Source organism: Podarcis raffonei, chromosome 13 (assembly GCF_027172205.1).
Source record: "Podarcis raffonei isolate rPodRaf1 chromosome 13, rPodRaf1.pri, whole genome shotgun sequence".
Taxonomy (NCBI): domain Eukaryota; kingdom Metazoa; phylum Chordata; class Lepidosauria; order Squamata; family Lacertidae; genus Podarcis; species Podarcis raffonei.
The window spans coordinates 42769919-42784273 of NC_070614.1; the positions used below are offsets into that span (position 1 = coordinate 42769919).

The following is a 14355-nucleotide window of genomic DNA, read 5'->3' on the forward strand; positions in this document are numbered from 1 at the left end:
ATTTCTTCTGATGAGAAACCCCACTTCAGAGAAGGAAAATGGCTTCGTTAGGGTTTTCTGGGAGCAGGCATTTTGGTGTCTGTTCCCCAGAGCTATGGTAGACCTACAGAATGAAGAAATCTGCAGTGGAGAGGAGAAGTTGGAGACTCTTCCTGCATCTGTTTTTGAAATGAGCATGACTGGCCACAGCTACAGTGTCTACACAGCTGCCTTTGCAATAGCACATGCATTACAGGCCATAGATTCATCTAGATACAAAGGCAGAATGATAGTAGATGGAGGAGTAAAGCTTCAGCATCAAGAATTATGGAAGGTAATGTCCCGAATACACCAAGAACAAAGGAAGGATCCCGCTCGATCAGTACAGAGCCTTCCTTTACCGGCCAACCAGATAGCAATAGTATTCTCCCACTGTTTTCCCCTAGGGCCTGGTTTTCAGATGATGATGTCTCTGTTTCCTGAGAATGTATAAAGCAGCATTGAATACTAGCAATAGATTTCCTGCTTCCTTCATGAATTTGCTGAAGCCCAAGGTCTCACCAGATTCAAATGATTATAAAAATAATTGAAAATCTGTGTAAATTCCAAAAAGACATGATGATGAGCATGGTGTAGAGTATTGTTGTCCCTGCCTTCCACCACAGCAGGTGTGAGTGATATGGCTGTGGATGCAGTGGTGGCTATTCCTCCCTGTCATATCCTGCTGCTGCCCTGCAGGGTTAAGATTGCTTTACTAATTACTACCTCAAGGTGGTATGTGCACATCTTCTCTCTATATTTACGATTATCAGGCATAAAGTTTTTCAAGAGTTTGGAATAAAGTGGGAATGATCCACAGCCTTTGACATATCCATTGACTTTTTTCTTTATCCCCTCTTTCTTTAGCTTAACCACTTTGTTAAGAGAATAGTATTTAATAATACTGTTGGGGAAAAGGTTTCCTTCAATCAAAATGGAGAGCTAGAGGCTGGATTTGATATTATAAACTGAATCACATTTCCAAATCAGTCCTTTCAGAGAATGAAAGTGGGAAATATAGACTCCATGGCTCCCCAAGAAGAAGTGTTGAGGATTTGGGAAGAAGACTTTGTGTGGCCCAGCAGTTTTAACCAGGTGAGGTCCATTCATATTTTGTACCATATCTATTACTTCCAGAGTTATTCGCAGTTCCCAATGTTGATATACAAGCTTGCAAAAGAGAAAACCTTCTCTTCTTTCATTTGTGGACAGGTGCAGCCCCTTTCTTTGGGTTACCATAAAACAAAGAAGGAAGGGGAGCCATTTTGCTGCTATGATTGCATTCTGTGTCCACAAGGGAAGTTTTCCAACCAGATGGGTAAGAGACATCATGTACACAGCCTATCAAATGTACTATCATTCAGGTTTTCAGACATTCATTTCCCTTAAATTGAGAACATTCCTCAGAATTCAGTAAAGTTTATGGTTCCTCATATGAGGATACAGCCTGATAAACTTAGCAATAGCAGTCCCAAGTCATTCAGAGCTGGTCATTATGTACACCAGACAGGGAGGAGAGAAAGAAAAAACACCACTCATTCAGAAGAAGGAGGTATAATGTTTATTTTGGAAAAAAGCATGATTGCAGAATTGGAACACAATTCTTTTTGACAAACTCTTTTCTTTTAAAGAAAAAACACAAAGGGACTGAGCATATTCAATGTCCAAAGAATGATCTGGTGAGAAGTCATGGAAAATAGAAAAAAGAAAGAATTATTAATTTATATTGTTATATCAGAGCTTTTCAAGCTTTTCATATTGTTGGCACACTTTAGACATTCATCATCATTTCGTGACACAGGAATTCAGTTTTACTAGCAAACTGGAGATTAAACTAACCCCTTATAAGATATAGAGACACATACATAAATTCTAATAATGAAATGTATGGGGACACAACATATCTCATGATCTGCCCGCTTCGTTTCCAACCCCAGGAGGAGTGTGTGGAGCATTCACTTGACACACCTACACACTGCAGCTGACACACTAAAGTGTCACAACACACAGTTTGGAAAACTCTGCTGTATATTTAAAAAAAGTGATTGGACCCATATGTGGATGTTTGCACATCTATAAATGTGCAACACAATCTTTTTAGGGATCTATTTAAACATTATTTAATCTACTTAGTGATCAATCTATTTCTAGCCAATGAAAGTTTGACATTTGTAAGTCTGATATTTCATATTACTACAACAACACATATTCTGCTGCAACATATAGAAACCTGATCATGCTGTTTGTTGTTTGTTTTCAGACATGGATGAATGCCTTCAGTGCCCACAAGATCATTACCCAAACATGGAACGGGATTCATGCATGCCGAAGGACGTAATTTTCTTGTCTTACGGAGAACCTTTGGGGATCGCTTTGGCTGTTCTTGCTCTTTCCCTTTCTTTCACCACAGCTTTGGTGCTGTGGATTTTCATTAGGCACCGGGACACTCCCATAGTCAAAGCCAACAACCGCAACCTCTCCTACACTCTCCTCACCTCCCTCTTTCTCGCCTTCCTTTGTGCTTTGCTATTCATCGGTCGACCTTAGAAAGTGACATGTCTCCTTCGACAAACAGCATTTGGCACCATCTTTTCAGTGGCAGTTTCTTGTGTGTTGGCCAAGACAATCATTGTGGTCCTTGCTTTCAGGGTCACCAAACCAGGTTCCAGGATGAGGAAATGGGTGGGGAAACAGCAGGCCACCTCCATTGTTCTTTCCTGCTCCCTGATTCAAGCTGTTCTTTGTTGCGTATGGCTGGCAACGTCTTCCCCATTCCCAGATTTTGATATGCACTCTGTGACTAAAGAAATTGTTCTGCAATGTAATGAAGGCTCAGTCACCATGTTCTACAGTGTCTTGGGCTTTATGGGCTTGCTAGCCATTGTCAGCTTCACTGTAGCTACCAAGCCAGGCTCCAGAATGAGGAGATGGGTGGGGAAACATGTGGCCATCTCCATTGTTCTTTTCAGTTTCCTCATTCAAATGATGATGTGTACTGCCTGGCTGATAGTTGCTCCCCCACTCCCTGATTTAGACAAACACTCAGGGACTAAAGAAATTGTACTGCAATGTAATGAAGGATCAGTCACCATGTTCTACTGTGTCTTGGGCTTCATGGGAATGCTGGCCATGGTCAGTTTCACTGTGGCTTTCCTAGTTAGGAAGTTACCAGACAGTTTTAATGAAGCCAAGTTCATCACCTTCAGCATGCTGGTATTTTGCAGTGTGTGGCTATCCTTTGTTCCCACCTATCTGAGCACAAGAGGAAAATATATGGTGGCTGTGGAGATCTTCTCCATCTTAGCCTCCAGTGCTGGTTTACTAAGCTGTATATTTTCCCCAAAGTGTTATATTATTCTGGTGAGGCCTCAGCTGAACAGCAGGGAGCAATTAAGAAGAAGAAATGATAGACATATCTAACATTCTGTAGCCCTTATACATCTTAAATCAGCTGTGATAAAGCAATGGGATATTTGCAGCTATTTTTATTCCCTCAATAAAATGTAAATGGAATGCAATCTGTATGCTTACTTGATGAATAATTCTTTATAAATCTGTGATATATTTTTGTTAAATTCCTCTGTTCTAACATATCTGAGCATATAAGGATAATATACAGAATGGCTGCTGTGGAGATCTTGGCCTCCAGTGCTGGGTTACTGGACTTCATATGTTCCCCAAAATGTCTTTTAATTGTGTCGAGGACTGAACTGAACAAAAGGCAGCAGCTTAGAAAAATAAAGAATTGACGCAACTGTCTTGTTCATTATCATATTCAATTGCCACCATCATGTTATATTTTAATTGGAATGGAGGTCTAAATCACTGTTTGGATTTTTCTGCCAATTTTGAATATTTGAAAAACAATGTCCTTCTAGAGGCTTGGATCTTTCAAGTTATTCAAAACTATTTCAGTTGCATGGTGCCTGAGGTGATATACTTGATTGTTTTAGAAAGTTTATGACCTGGTAAATCTATAGCCAGCTGCAGGGTATGTCACCCAATATAAAGTTAATTTCTGGAGCTGTAAGGGGTTTTTTTTTAGGTTTTTTTTTATTTAAAAAATCCTTTAATTTGTAAACCCCATTGATTCCAATCTGGTGAATGAGCATGATCTACTTGCTCTGCAGAATGAGAAATGTTTAGCTATTGGGAGTAGGGGTGCATCAAGAGGTAGCAGTTTTGCCTTCTATTCTTTCTATACCATCAAATCTGACTTCAAAAAGGTTGGTTATGCCTGAAGGTCCCAGGCCACAGAGAGGTTAGGCTGGCCTCAACTAGAGCCAGGGCTTTCTCGGCTGTGGCTAAAATCTGGTGGAACGCTCTGTCACAAGAGACTAGGGCCCTGTGGGACCTGACATCTTTCCGCCGGCCCTGCAAGACAGAGCTGTTCCACCAGGCCTTTGGTCAGGGCGCAGCCTGACTCCCTCCTCTGGCAGCCTGCACAGAATTTTGCTTAACGGTTGCCATCAATTTGATTTTAATTAATTTTTATAATGAAATGTTTTTAGAATGTTGGATTATTTGATTGTTGTTAGCTGCCCTGAGCCCGGCTTTGGCTGGGGAGGGCAGGATATAAATATAAAATTATTATTATTATTATTATTATTATTATTATTATTATTATTAGTTCATGGCTGTTGTTGTTTTTTGTTAAGGGAGTGATTGTAGAAAATCTCAAACTCTACCATCTTCCATTTTAAATTATGGAACCCGAAGCTTGATGGTTCAAAAGAATATTACGTAAATGAGCAGACTGTCTACGCCGCTCAAGATTAGGTACTGCAAATCTGCAATAAATTGACAGTTTTATTTTCAACCCCTTTTCCAACGATCCCTAACATGAAATTAATTCACAGCTGCCACACATGGCTCCACAATTTCACCAAGCTGTCTACTATTAAGCCAACATCTCTTTCCATGCCAGTTCACACCTAATTAGTGTGTATGTGAAGTTAGGATTTTTGGTCCCATTGTGAATCAATTTACTCTTATTTACCCTGAGTAACATTTCTGCCCCTCCTCAATTTAATGCACATTTATGCAGTGGGGAAAGACTCTTTTGGAGCTCCTCACAATCCCCTTTTGTTTTTACCACCCTGAACAGTTGGGTGTCTTCAACTCAAAATAACAGATAATTGCCTGTGTGGAATTACCCATGTTTCACTATAGCAAATGAAGATGTTCCGTCCCAAAAGAGAGTTTGTTTTAGTGGATAATGAGAACATTCCTTAGAGACACATCTCCAAGGGCTGCTGAATATTTAACAGCAGCATTCAAGCGTTAGTCCACAGACAAGTCTACCATCTCCTTCTAAAAGACACAGGAAACAACTATATATTTCTTTTCACAATCTGTGAACTCCGACACAGCCAGGGTGGTGAGCCTTCTGCTGGAGGGATTGACTCCTTACATGCTACTGAGGTACATAAATTGATACCTTTAACAAGGCAAAGGAGACTGTGGTAAGAGACCAGAGGGGATGTATTTCAATGGGTAGCCCTATTCAGAAAGATTATGGGCAAGGAAATGTTGACACATCAATATGGCGCATCATCTGAGACAAAGAGGAAAGTAGGAGAGAAAGATCTTTACTTACTTACTTACTTACTTACTTATGTATTTATACCATTTCTACCACACTCATAATCTAAAAAAGATCCCAGAGAAGCTTACAGAACAATGACAGCAGCAGCAGCAACAACAACAACAACATCGACAACATCGACAACATCATCATCATCAACATCGACAACATCATCATCATCATAATGTCTCAGAGGGAGGGAGGGAGGGAGGGAGGGAGGGAGAGAGAGAGAGAGAGAGAGAGAGAGAGACAAGTACAGGGCTCTCAGATGAAATCCTCAGAGTTGTTATCCAACAGCATACAGAGTGCTAAAACTTGTCCACCCCTGATTTCTTACTAAATCGGGATGGTTCACAACAACAAAAAATACAAAATAAGAACACAAATTACATAATACATAAACAAACAAACAAACAAACAAACAATACACTAGCACTAGATTCCTACACACATAAAAAGAAATGGCTATGTTGATGACAACAGATGCTTAAGGAAGTCCACTCCTATGGACTACAAGGGTGTTTCAAAGAAATAAGAACATAGGTAGTCAACAGGATGCACTTCAGATTATGATGGACTACAACTCTCATGAACCTGGACCATTGGTTATCTGGGCTGGAACTGATGGGAGTGGGGAGTCCAACATAATCTGGGAAATGCCATTTAGATATTCCATGTTCTCACATACCATTCTGATAATGATATGGTGATGCACATTTCAGCGGTCATAGGTAAGTTTAGAATACTTGGGAAGGGCCATAGTTCAATGGTAGACCAACTGCTTTGCATACAGAGTATCTCTGGGGCACCTCACTGGAAACCTCAGAAGCTGCTGCCCATCAGTGTGGACCATTTTGAGGAAAAAGGACCAATGGCCCAACTTGGTATAAGGCAGCTTCCTATATTCTTCTGAAACTTTACATATTTTGGTCCTAAGAGGTATAATTCAGCTATAATTTAGCTACCTACCTGTATATCTGTCTTTAAGTCTTTATCTATGTGCTATTGACTACTTTATTATGTTCATAATTTAGAGAATCTTCTGATTAAGTGGCCTATGATTTTCCCCTCAATAAATAAATATAAATTAAATGGATGCAACACAATTACTTGTTATGCCTCATAACTGATATGCAATCTCAAGAATAAGTATATGTAATCTAAAATGAAGGAGGCAGAATATTCTGCTGCCCTCCTTAAAAGCAGCATGCCTGGTTAGTCTTTGCTTTTCAATGAAAGCAGAGGGGGAGACCCTGGTTTGTAGTAGTGTTTTCCTCTCAGCCTAAGGATTTATTCCCTTAGCACACACCATCCACAAATGATAAGCTTGCTGAGTCTACAGGCAGACAGGGAGATGATACTCGCTCTTGGTATGTGACTGTGTTTCTGTTTTGTGATTGCAGATGGAGATGGCCAATGGGACTGATGTCACAGAATTCATTTTGCTAGGATTTGGAGGTGGGCCAAAGAAGCATTTGCTGCTCCTCATTTTTTTGACCACTTTTTATGTGCTGACTTTGGCTGAGAACATGACCATTATCACCTTGGTCGTTCTAGACTCCCAGTTGTCACGACTTCCCATGTATCTCCTTCTGGGCAGCTTCTCCTGGCTGGAGATATGCTATGTGAGCACCACTATACCTCGCATGCTCTTTGACCTAATAACCCTTCATGGGAAGATCTCTTTCCAGGCTTGCTTCCTCCAGTTCTACATCTTTTTTTCTCTTGGTTGCACTGAGGACTTCTTCCTCTCTGCCATGGCTTTGGATCGGTATTTAGCCATATGCCACCCACTGCGTTACCCACAAATTATGTCCCAGAATGCCTGCTATGCCCTGATGGCTACCTGTTGGATCCTTGGCTTCCTGTGGAACATTGTCCCAGTGACTTTGATCTCCAAGATGTCCTTCTGTGGACCAAACGTCATTGACCATTTGTTGTGTGATCCTGGGCCACTTCTGTCTCTGGCCTGCCCTCCACTAGGAAATGCTCCTTTCATCTATCAGATATTCGTAAATGTTGTGATTTTGGGTAACTTATTGTGTGTCATCCTGTCCTATGGTGCAGTGATTCTCTCTCTGATGAAAACCTCTAGCCAAGGAAGTCGTAAGAAGGCTTTCTCCACCATATTCTTCCACCTAATGGTGGTGACGATTTTTTATGGTTCTGTGGCAGGGGTATACTTATCTGCTCCAGGTGGAGAAAGCAACTCAGAGGTCACAAAGGCAGCAACAGTCTTTTATGCTGCCGTCACACCTGTCCTCAACCCACTGATCTACTGTCTGAGGAATGATAAGATCAAAGAGGCAGCAGGGAGGTTGTTGAAGAGAATGGAGAAATGTTGGTGCCCTGGAGAATATCGATAGTGTAAAATTTTTGGAAGAAAAAAAGAAGGAGAAGCAGAACACCAGCCTTCCACAATCAAAATTGTGGTAGGTTGGGCTGTTGCACTTATTATAGCAGATGGGTGTATCACATTTCTGAAATATATAATTTTTTACATGGAATTCTTGCTGCTAGAAGTATGATGCATTGGCCAGTTTATACTAGCATGGTTTTGTCTTTGTCTTTGTTTTACTTAAGAGAATATTCAAAAATGGTATTTCCTGAATGTGTCACAAAGCAAGAGGGTTAAGAAAGAAAGAAGGAAGGCACAGATTAAGGAAGCAGCTACCAGCAAGTGGCTCAGCACAAACAGTACAGAGACCAAGCAGGAGGGAGAGAAAGAGAATGCCAGCTGGTTTAAATAAAGGCCATCATTTTCTGTTACTCCTGCCTGATTATTATAAAAAGTGCATATAATGATAATTAGCACAACTCAAAACATTCTCTACTTTCAGTCTTGCTTTGAATATGTTTCCTTCAAGTGCTGAACTTGGGATGGGCTGTGCCAATTGTTTTGTAACCAAATCACACCCACCACAATGAACAAAAGGGAGGTCTCTGGATAATTGGCAAAGTATGGAAAACTTAGAAGGTGGGGGGAGGATAAAAACTCCCTCCAAAACAAGAGGTGGGGCAGGGGCGGGGTGTAAATGTTAAAGTTTAATATGCATAATATGTAACGTTTGTATGCATGCACTGAAGTTAAAATTTATGTAGAGATTTGCACTCTGGCGATCTTCAAAAAGACACCAGGAGGATACATCACACATGTGACATCATGTATGTGGGATGCCTGTCCCCCCCCATGTTGTGCCCAACTTGACGCGCCTAAGATTGAAGGGCAGTATACAAATTTAAAATACTACTACTAATACTACTACTTACTAATGTTATTAATGGCTACTAGACACTATGGCTACAGTCTCCCAACACTGTTGTGTTGCTGGAAGACACAAATGGGGAGAGTTGTTGTTATTGTTGTTATGCTTATGTGTTTACACATAGGCATCTGCTTGGTCCGTGAGAAGAGGATGCTAGTCTACATGGCCCCTGGACTCATCCAGTTAAGTTCTTATGTCCTGTGCTGTTTAACATCTACAGTGTATGAAACAGGTCATCTAAAGATATAGAGCAAATAGAAAAGAGTACTTGGCTACATTAACATGGATATTAAATCTAACGAATTAGTAACATTTATTTATTTATTTATTTATTTATTTATTTAGTCCACCTCACCTCATGATCACTTAATGTCTGCAGATCTTGAAGCTGTTTACAATAAAGAAACATTTTAAAATGTAATCCAAATCTATAAATATACAATGAGCACAGTTTCAAATGATTTTTTTATTAAGAAAAATTGCAAAATATTACACAATATACACAATTTTAAACTGTTCATGCTTATATTGCAGCCAGATGGATCACTTCACAACAATGAAAGGCCTAAGTTTGGATATGTGTATGTTTGTGTGTATGTCTATAGAGTGGTACCTCAGGTTAAGAACTTAATTCATTCTGGAGGTCCGTTCTTAACCTGAAACTGTTCTTAACCTGAGGTACCACTTTAGCTAATGGGGCCTCCCGCTGCCGCCGTGCCACTGCCACGCGATTTCTGTTCTCATCCTGAAGGAAAGTTCTTAACTCGAGGTACTATTTCTGGGTTAGCGGAGTTTGTAACCTGAAGCATCTGTAACCTGAAGTGTCTGTAACCCGAGGTACCACTGTATCTATATAGGCTTATAGCCATTCCAGAACAGTTAACCCACCAAAAAGATTTATTCAAGGGACAATCAATACCAGGCCTATTCTTAGTGTGGCATCACTTTACCCTTTATACAAATAAAAGAGACTCTGCAAAACACCCACCCACCACAAATTACAGTATACACAGATTTGGAACAAAGACTAATAATGAGTAAACATAAGTGATAAGAACTAGAAATTGACAGAGGTTTTCTCGTCCAATAACAGCTCACTAGGATGATCTATCTCTGCTTCCTGTTGCATCTGTTAAGAAAATCAGTGACCCTGTCTGCTTTATGCCAACATCCTCAGTGTTTCCATAAGACCCCCTGGGAGATATGTACCAAAAACCATCATTTTGCAATGACATTTGTCTTTGTTATTAAAGTGAAAATAATTAGAATTTACTCCAAATGCGGGGTGGGGGTCCTCAGCCACACTCCTCTTCCCAAGTCACACTCTCACTAACCCTGCTTCACACCCCAAGTGTTTTTCCCTTGATGGAATGTGCCCTTGAACTTAGCTGATGCCTCTTGCTTGTTTGGCTGGAGAACAGAGAAGGTTGTGTGAATGTGTATGGAAACTAACCCACAATACAAAGCTAGAATTCACATTTGGTGCTCTGCCTGCTTTCACCTCTGGCCCTGCCCACTCCTATGTGCTCCTCTGGAAGTTTGACAAGAAGGCAACACAGCCTTTGGTCTGAATAGGCTTCCCAACCCTGATGTTATCATGGGTGGTGAGATTCATTTCATTATAATTTAGCAACTGGCCATCAGACAAATTGTGAAAAATCCCAACAAATGGTTTCGGGTTTCTTCTTAAAGCTAAGAACTGAACTGCCTTGTCGGGGAATGTGGTCATCAGGTAACTATGAACTCATTCCTGATTTCTTATCATACCTTAGATTGTTTTGGTGTGCTGTGCAAAACACATCAGCAGAGAAAGTTGCTTCTCTCTATACAGCTTTGTACATATCAGCTGTACATACTTGGGTACTTTGCTTTGTTGTTGTTCCCTCCTCTCCCCACTTTTTAAGTTATTTGCTTTCTCCCCAGTGACCTCACCTTTCTCCTCAGCAACCTGCCCACTGCCTCTTTCACCTGATCATTCCTCAAGCAGTAGATCAAAGGGTTGAGAAAGGGTGTGATGGCTGTGTAGAAGAGGGTCACTGCCTTGGTGACCTCTGATTGGCTTTCTCCACCTGGAATCAAGTACATCCCTGCAACTGAGCCGTAGAAAAGTGTGACCACCACAATGTGGAATGATATGGTGGAGAAGGCCTTCCTACGATTACCTTGGCTAGAGGTTTTCATCAGGGTGAGAATTACAGTGCTGTAGGAGAGCACAACAAAGGAGACATTGCCTATAATCAGACCATTGAGGCAAATCTGGCTGAAGAGGGGAGCATTTCCGAGTGGAGGGCATGCCAGGGCCAGAATTGGTCCAGGATCGCACAAGAAGTGGTCAATGGTATTAGATCCACAGAAGGACAACAGGGAGATCAAAACTGCTGGGACAAGGTACCACAGGAAACCAACAACCCAACATAGAGCTACCAGAGTGTAGCAGAAGTGTGGGGACATTATGTGTGGGTAGCGTAGTGGGCAGCAGATAGCCAAGTACCGGTCCAAGGCCATGGTTGAGAGGAAGAAGCATTCAGTACAACCAAGTGAAAAGAAAATGTAGAACTGGAGGAAGCACTCATGGAAAGAAATGACCCCATGAGGGGAAGCTAGGTCAAAAAGCATGCGAGGCACAGTGGTGGATACGTAGCACATCTCTAGCCAGGAGAAGTTGCTCAGTAGAATATACATGGGAAGTTGAGCCAAGTGGTTGTCTAGAAACACCAGTGTGATAATGGTGATGTTCTCCACCAAAGTGAGCATGTATAGAATGGTGAAAAAAATGAGGAGCAGGAACCGTTTGTGCTGTCCAATTCCAAATCCCAGCAAAATGAATTCTTGGACAGAAGTCGTATTGTCCACCTCCATCTGGAATCAGATGGATGACTGATCACTGTAAACCGCATAGAGGTTATGTCTGTCTTCTTGTCTCTCTGTTACCACTGAAAGACAGAGGAAAAGTAAGGAAAAGTGATGTTTCCAGCTTCTCTTTCAGATCACAGTTGATTATAAAAAGTAAACATGGTAAATGTATTCAGAATAGTTTGGCTTGGGTTAGTGTAATCTTGAACATATCCAAGGTTGACCCCTTGACCCTTATTGTGAATATTGTTCACAGTCTTAGTGAAGTATCGTCACTTGGCCGCTGGAACCTGAAATGAGGCATTTAATTCATTGAAATTAAATAGCTGCCCATCAGCCTTTCTCCTAATTTTGCAATGATGCTTGTGTGTGTACACACACACATACACACATGCACAATATCTACAAAATGTGAATCTTCGGATAAAGTATATTTAGAAATGCATCCTTTCATAAAGGATATATTTTAGAAATGTGTATTTTTCAAGAAAATCCATTCAAAAATACTATTTTAAATGGGAGTTTTCTTGTAGCTATTAAAGTACAGTTTAATGCAGAATCAAGACTGAACAGACTTATGAATGAGCACCTGCAAAAGTGACATTAACTAGAAATACACTCATCTACCTACAATTTTATTCCTAGTCTACCCCCCCCCGCACACCACCTTTTGTTCTTTTGCAGATGGGTGACCCCCTCCCAAAAGCTTCTCAGCTCTTTCCTGAGACAAGGAGCAAACATAGACCTGTCAAGCACCTTGAATGAAAGTCATCCCATCTTACGTTACTAAACAATTTAAATGATACCTTTGGGTGAGATCTATTCCAAAATTCCATATTAGTGCAATACCTTTATTAGACCAACCAAAATATCACAAAATAGCATGCAGCCCTTCATGTTCCCCAGAATTCTTCATCAGATTAGATGTCAAGCAAAGTTGTGGGGTAGGGTGCTGGGGAGAGAGGAAGAAACTTTGGGTGGTGGCAAAGCCATGAGCCTACACCTTGTATAAGAGCCTTAAGATGGAGTGTAGGAAGAAGGAGGAGAGATGTGACTAACACTCTTCTCCCATGTTCCATCTTAAGACTCTTTTGAGATGCAGACTCGTGGAGCAGTCAACTCCTCCCTACAGCCCTTTCATTGTGTACCATCAAGCCCAATGAAGCTTCCACTCTATTTTGTGACATTTCAGTTGACCTAATAAAACTATTGCCCATGTGATTTAGAGATTTTTTTAAAAAGGTCCAGTGAGGTTAGTTAGTTAGTTAGTTAGTTAAGGTGGTGTCAATTTGCAAGATAAGAGGGTTTGTAGGCTCCAAATGAAGGCAGAGAACCAAATTATTTGGTTTGATTGTTAAGTAAAAATCAGGGATGCAGCTAGGAATCCCAGAGACATCTCACAGCCTTTCCCAAGTACTCATCTATGTCTCTCTGACCACACACTTCTATAATGATCTATCACATTTCCTTGAAGCAGCCTTCAACTCTTTCTAGAAGGTGGCACTCATTCAGATCTGATCCTCCCCAGTTCCACTCCAGTCTCCATTTCTTTACCTCAGTAGTTTTCGATACATTCCTCCATCCAGCTGAAGGTTCATCACAAATGTTGTGTCAGGATTTGTAGATGGGAACATGTTGCTGTTCCCTCTGCCTTACACGGGTGTTCAGTTGTCATAGTCATGGGTTATATGAGAAGAATGAGTCAGTCTTTGTATCTACTACGGAAATCTTGAATGCTCCTATTAAATATTAGGTGTCCCTTGGGAATGTGTCCCTCAAGAACCAATGCCATTAGCTATCAAAAGCCAAGAGACAAGTTACTTCCTTCTACCATGGTGAAAACACAGATAATTTCCATTGTTAAAAACCTTTGTTTTCTTTTTGGCTAAACAGGGACTGAATATTCTGATTGTGCTTTGTGTGAATTCATTCTACCCATTTTTGGCTCCGCTGCTGACTTGTATTTACCCCCAATTCATTGGACTCTGAGGCAATGTTTGGTTATTTTTAATCACCTTGGATGAAGATTGTGGTGAAAAAAGTTACCTCAACAGGTCTATCACACTCTTACCTGCTAACTATGTCTAAAGGGCACCAAATCAATTGTTAAACAGAGGTTTTTGGACATAGCTTCAATGACCTTCATGGGGACCCTGTTCCCCTCAGTCACTGGGGTTACCATGCCTTCCCTGTAAAGATGGAATACCATACTTGGGATACTTAACAATCCCTAAATATAGAAGGGTTTTCTCTATGGTAAGGTTTAATGTACTCCCTTCCAATTTATTAGACGGCAAATACAATAAAACACCAATGAACAATGGATACTTCCCTTCTAGCAACACAAAGGTGGATTCTGTCATCCAAAATGCCCCATTACACAACCCCTCCCTGGCCACTCTTATGAATCTCTTTGCTTCAGGACTCCAAGAAGTCACTCAAAAGGTAAGTGGCAATGTTATTGAATAAGACCATTGTTATCAGACCACTTATGATTCCTCTATGTCTTATGGTCATTGTGTGCTTTCAGTTGTATTAATGTGCATTTTTATTAATGCTATTTATTGTTAATGTTTTAAAATGTTATAATGGTGTCTTTACTGCAAATAAATAAAAAGAAGAAGAGTAATC

General features: G+C 40.7%; 2 protein-coding genes across 2 annotated transcripts; one reads left to right on the plus strand and one right to left on the minus strand.

Annotated features, from left to right (window-relative positions):
• Positions 1-7008: 7008 nt before the first annotated feature.
• Positions 7009-7971, plus strand: LOC128398937 (olfactory receptor 11H6-like). The gene has a single exon (XM_053360202.1). It carries the CDS (start codon positions 7009-7011, stop codon positions 7969-7971), a length of 963 nt encoding a protein of 320 aa, XP_053216177.1.
• A 2799-nt stretch (positions 7972-10770) lies between these two features.
• LOC128398938 (olfactory receptor 11G2-like) lies at positions 10771-11730 on the minus strand. The gene has a single exon (XM_053360203.1). The coding sequence runs from the start codon at positions 11728-11730 to the stop codon at positions 10771-10773; it is 960 nt and encodes a 319-aa protein (XP_053216178.1).
• Positions 11731-14355: the final 2625 nt, after the last annotated feature.

Excerpts from the sequence above, each read along its gene's own strand:
- LOC128398937 (XM_053360202.1), top strand. The coding sequence starts at position 7,009 with ATGGAGATGGCCAATGGGACTGATGTCACAGAATTCATTTTGCTAGGA.
- LOC128398938 (XM_053360203.1), bottom strand. The coding sequence starts at position 11,730 with ATGGAGGTGGACAATACGACTTCTGTCCAAGAATTCATTTTGCTGGGA.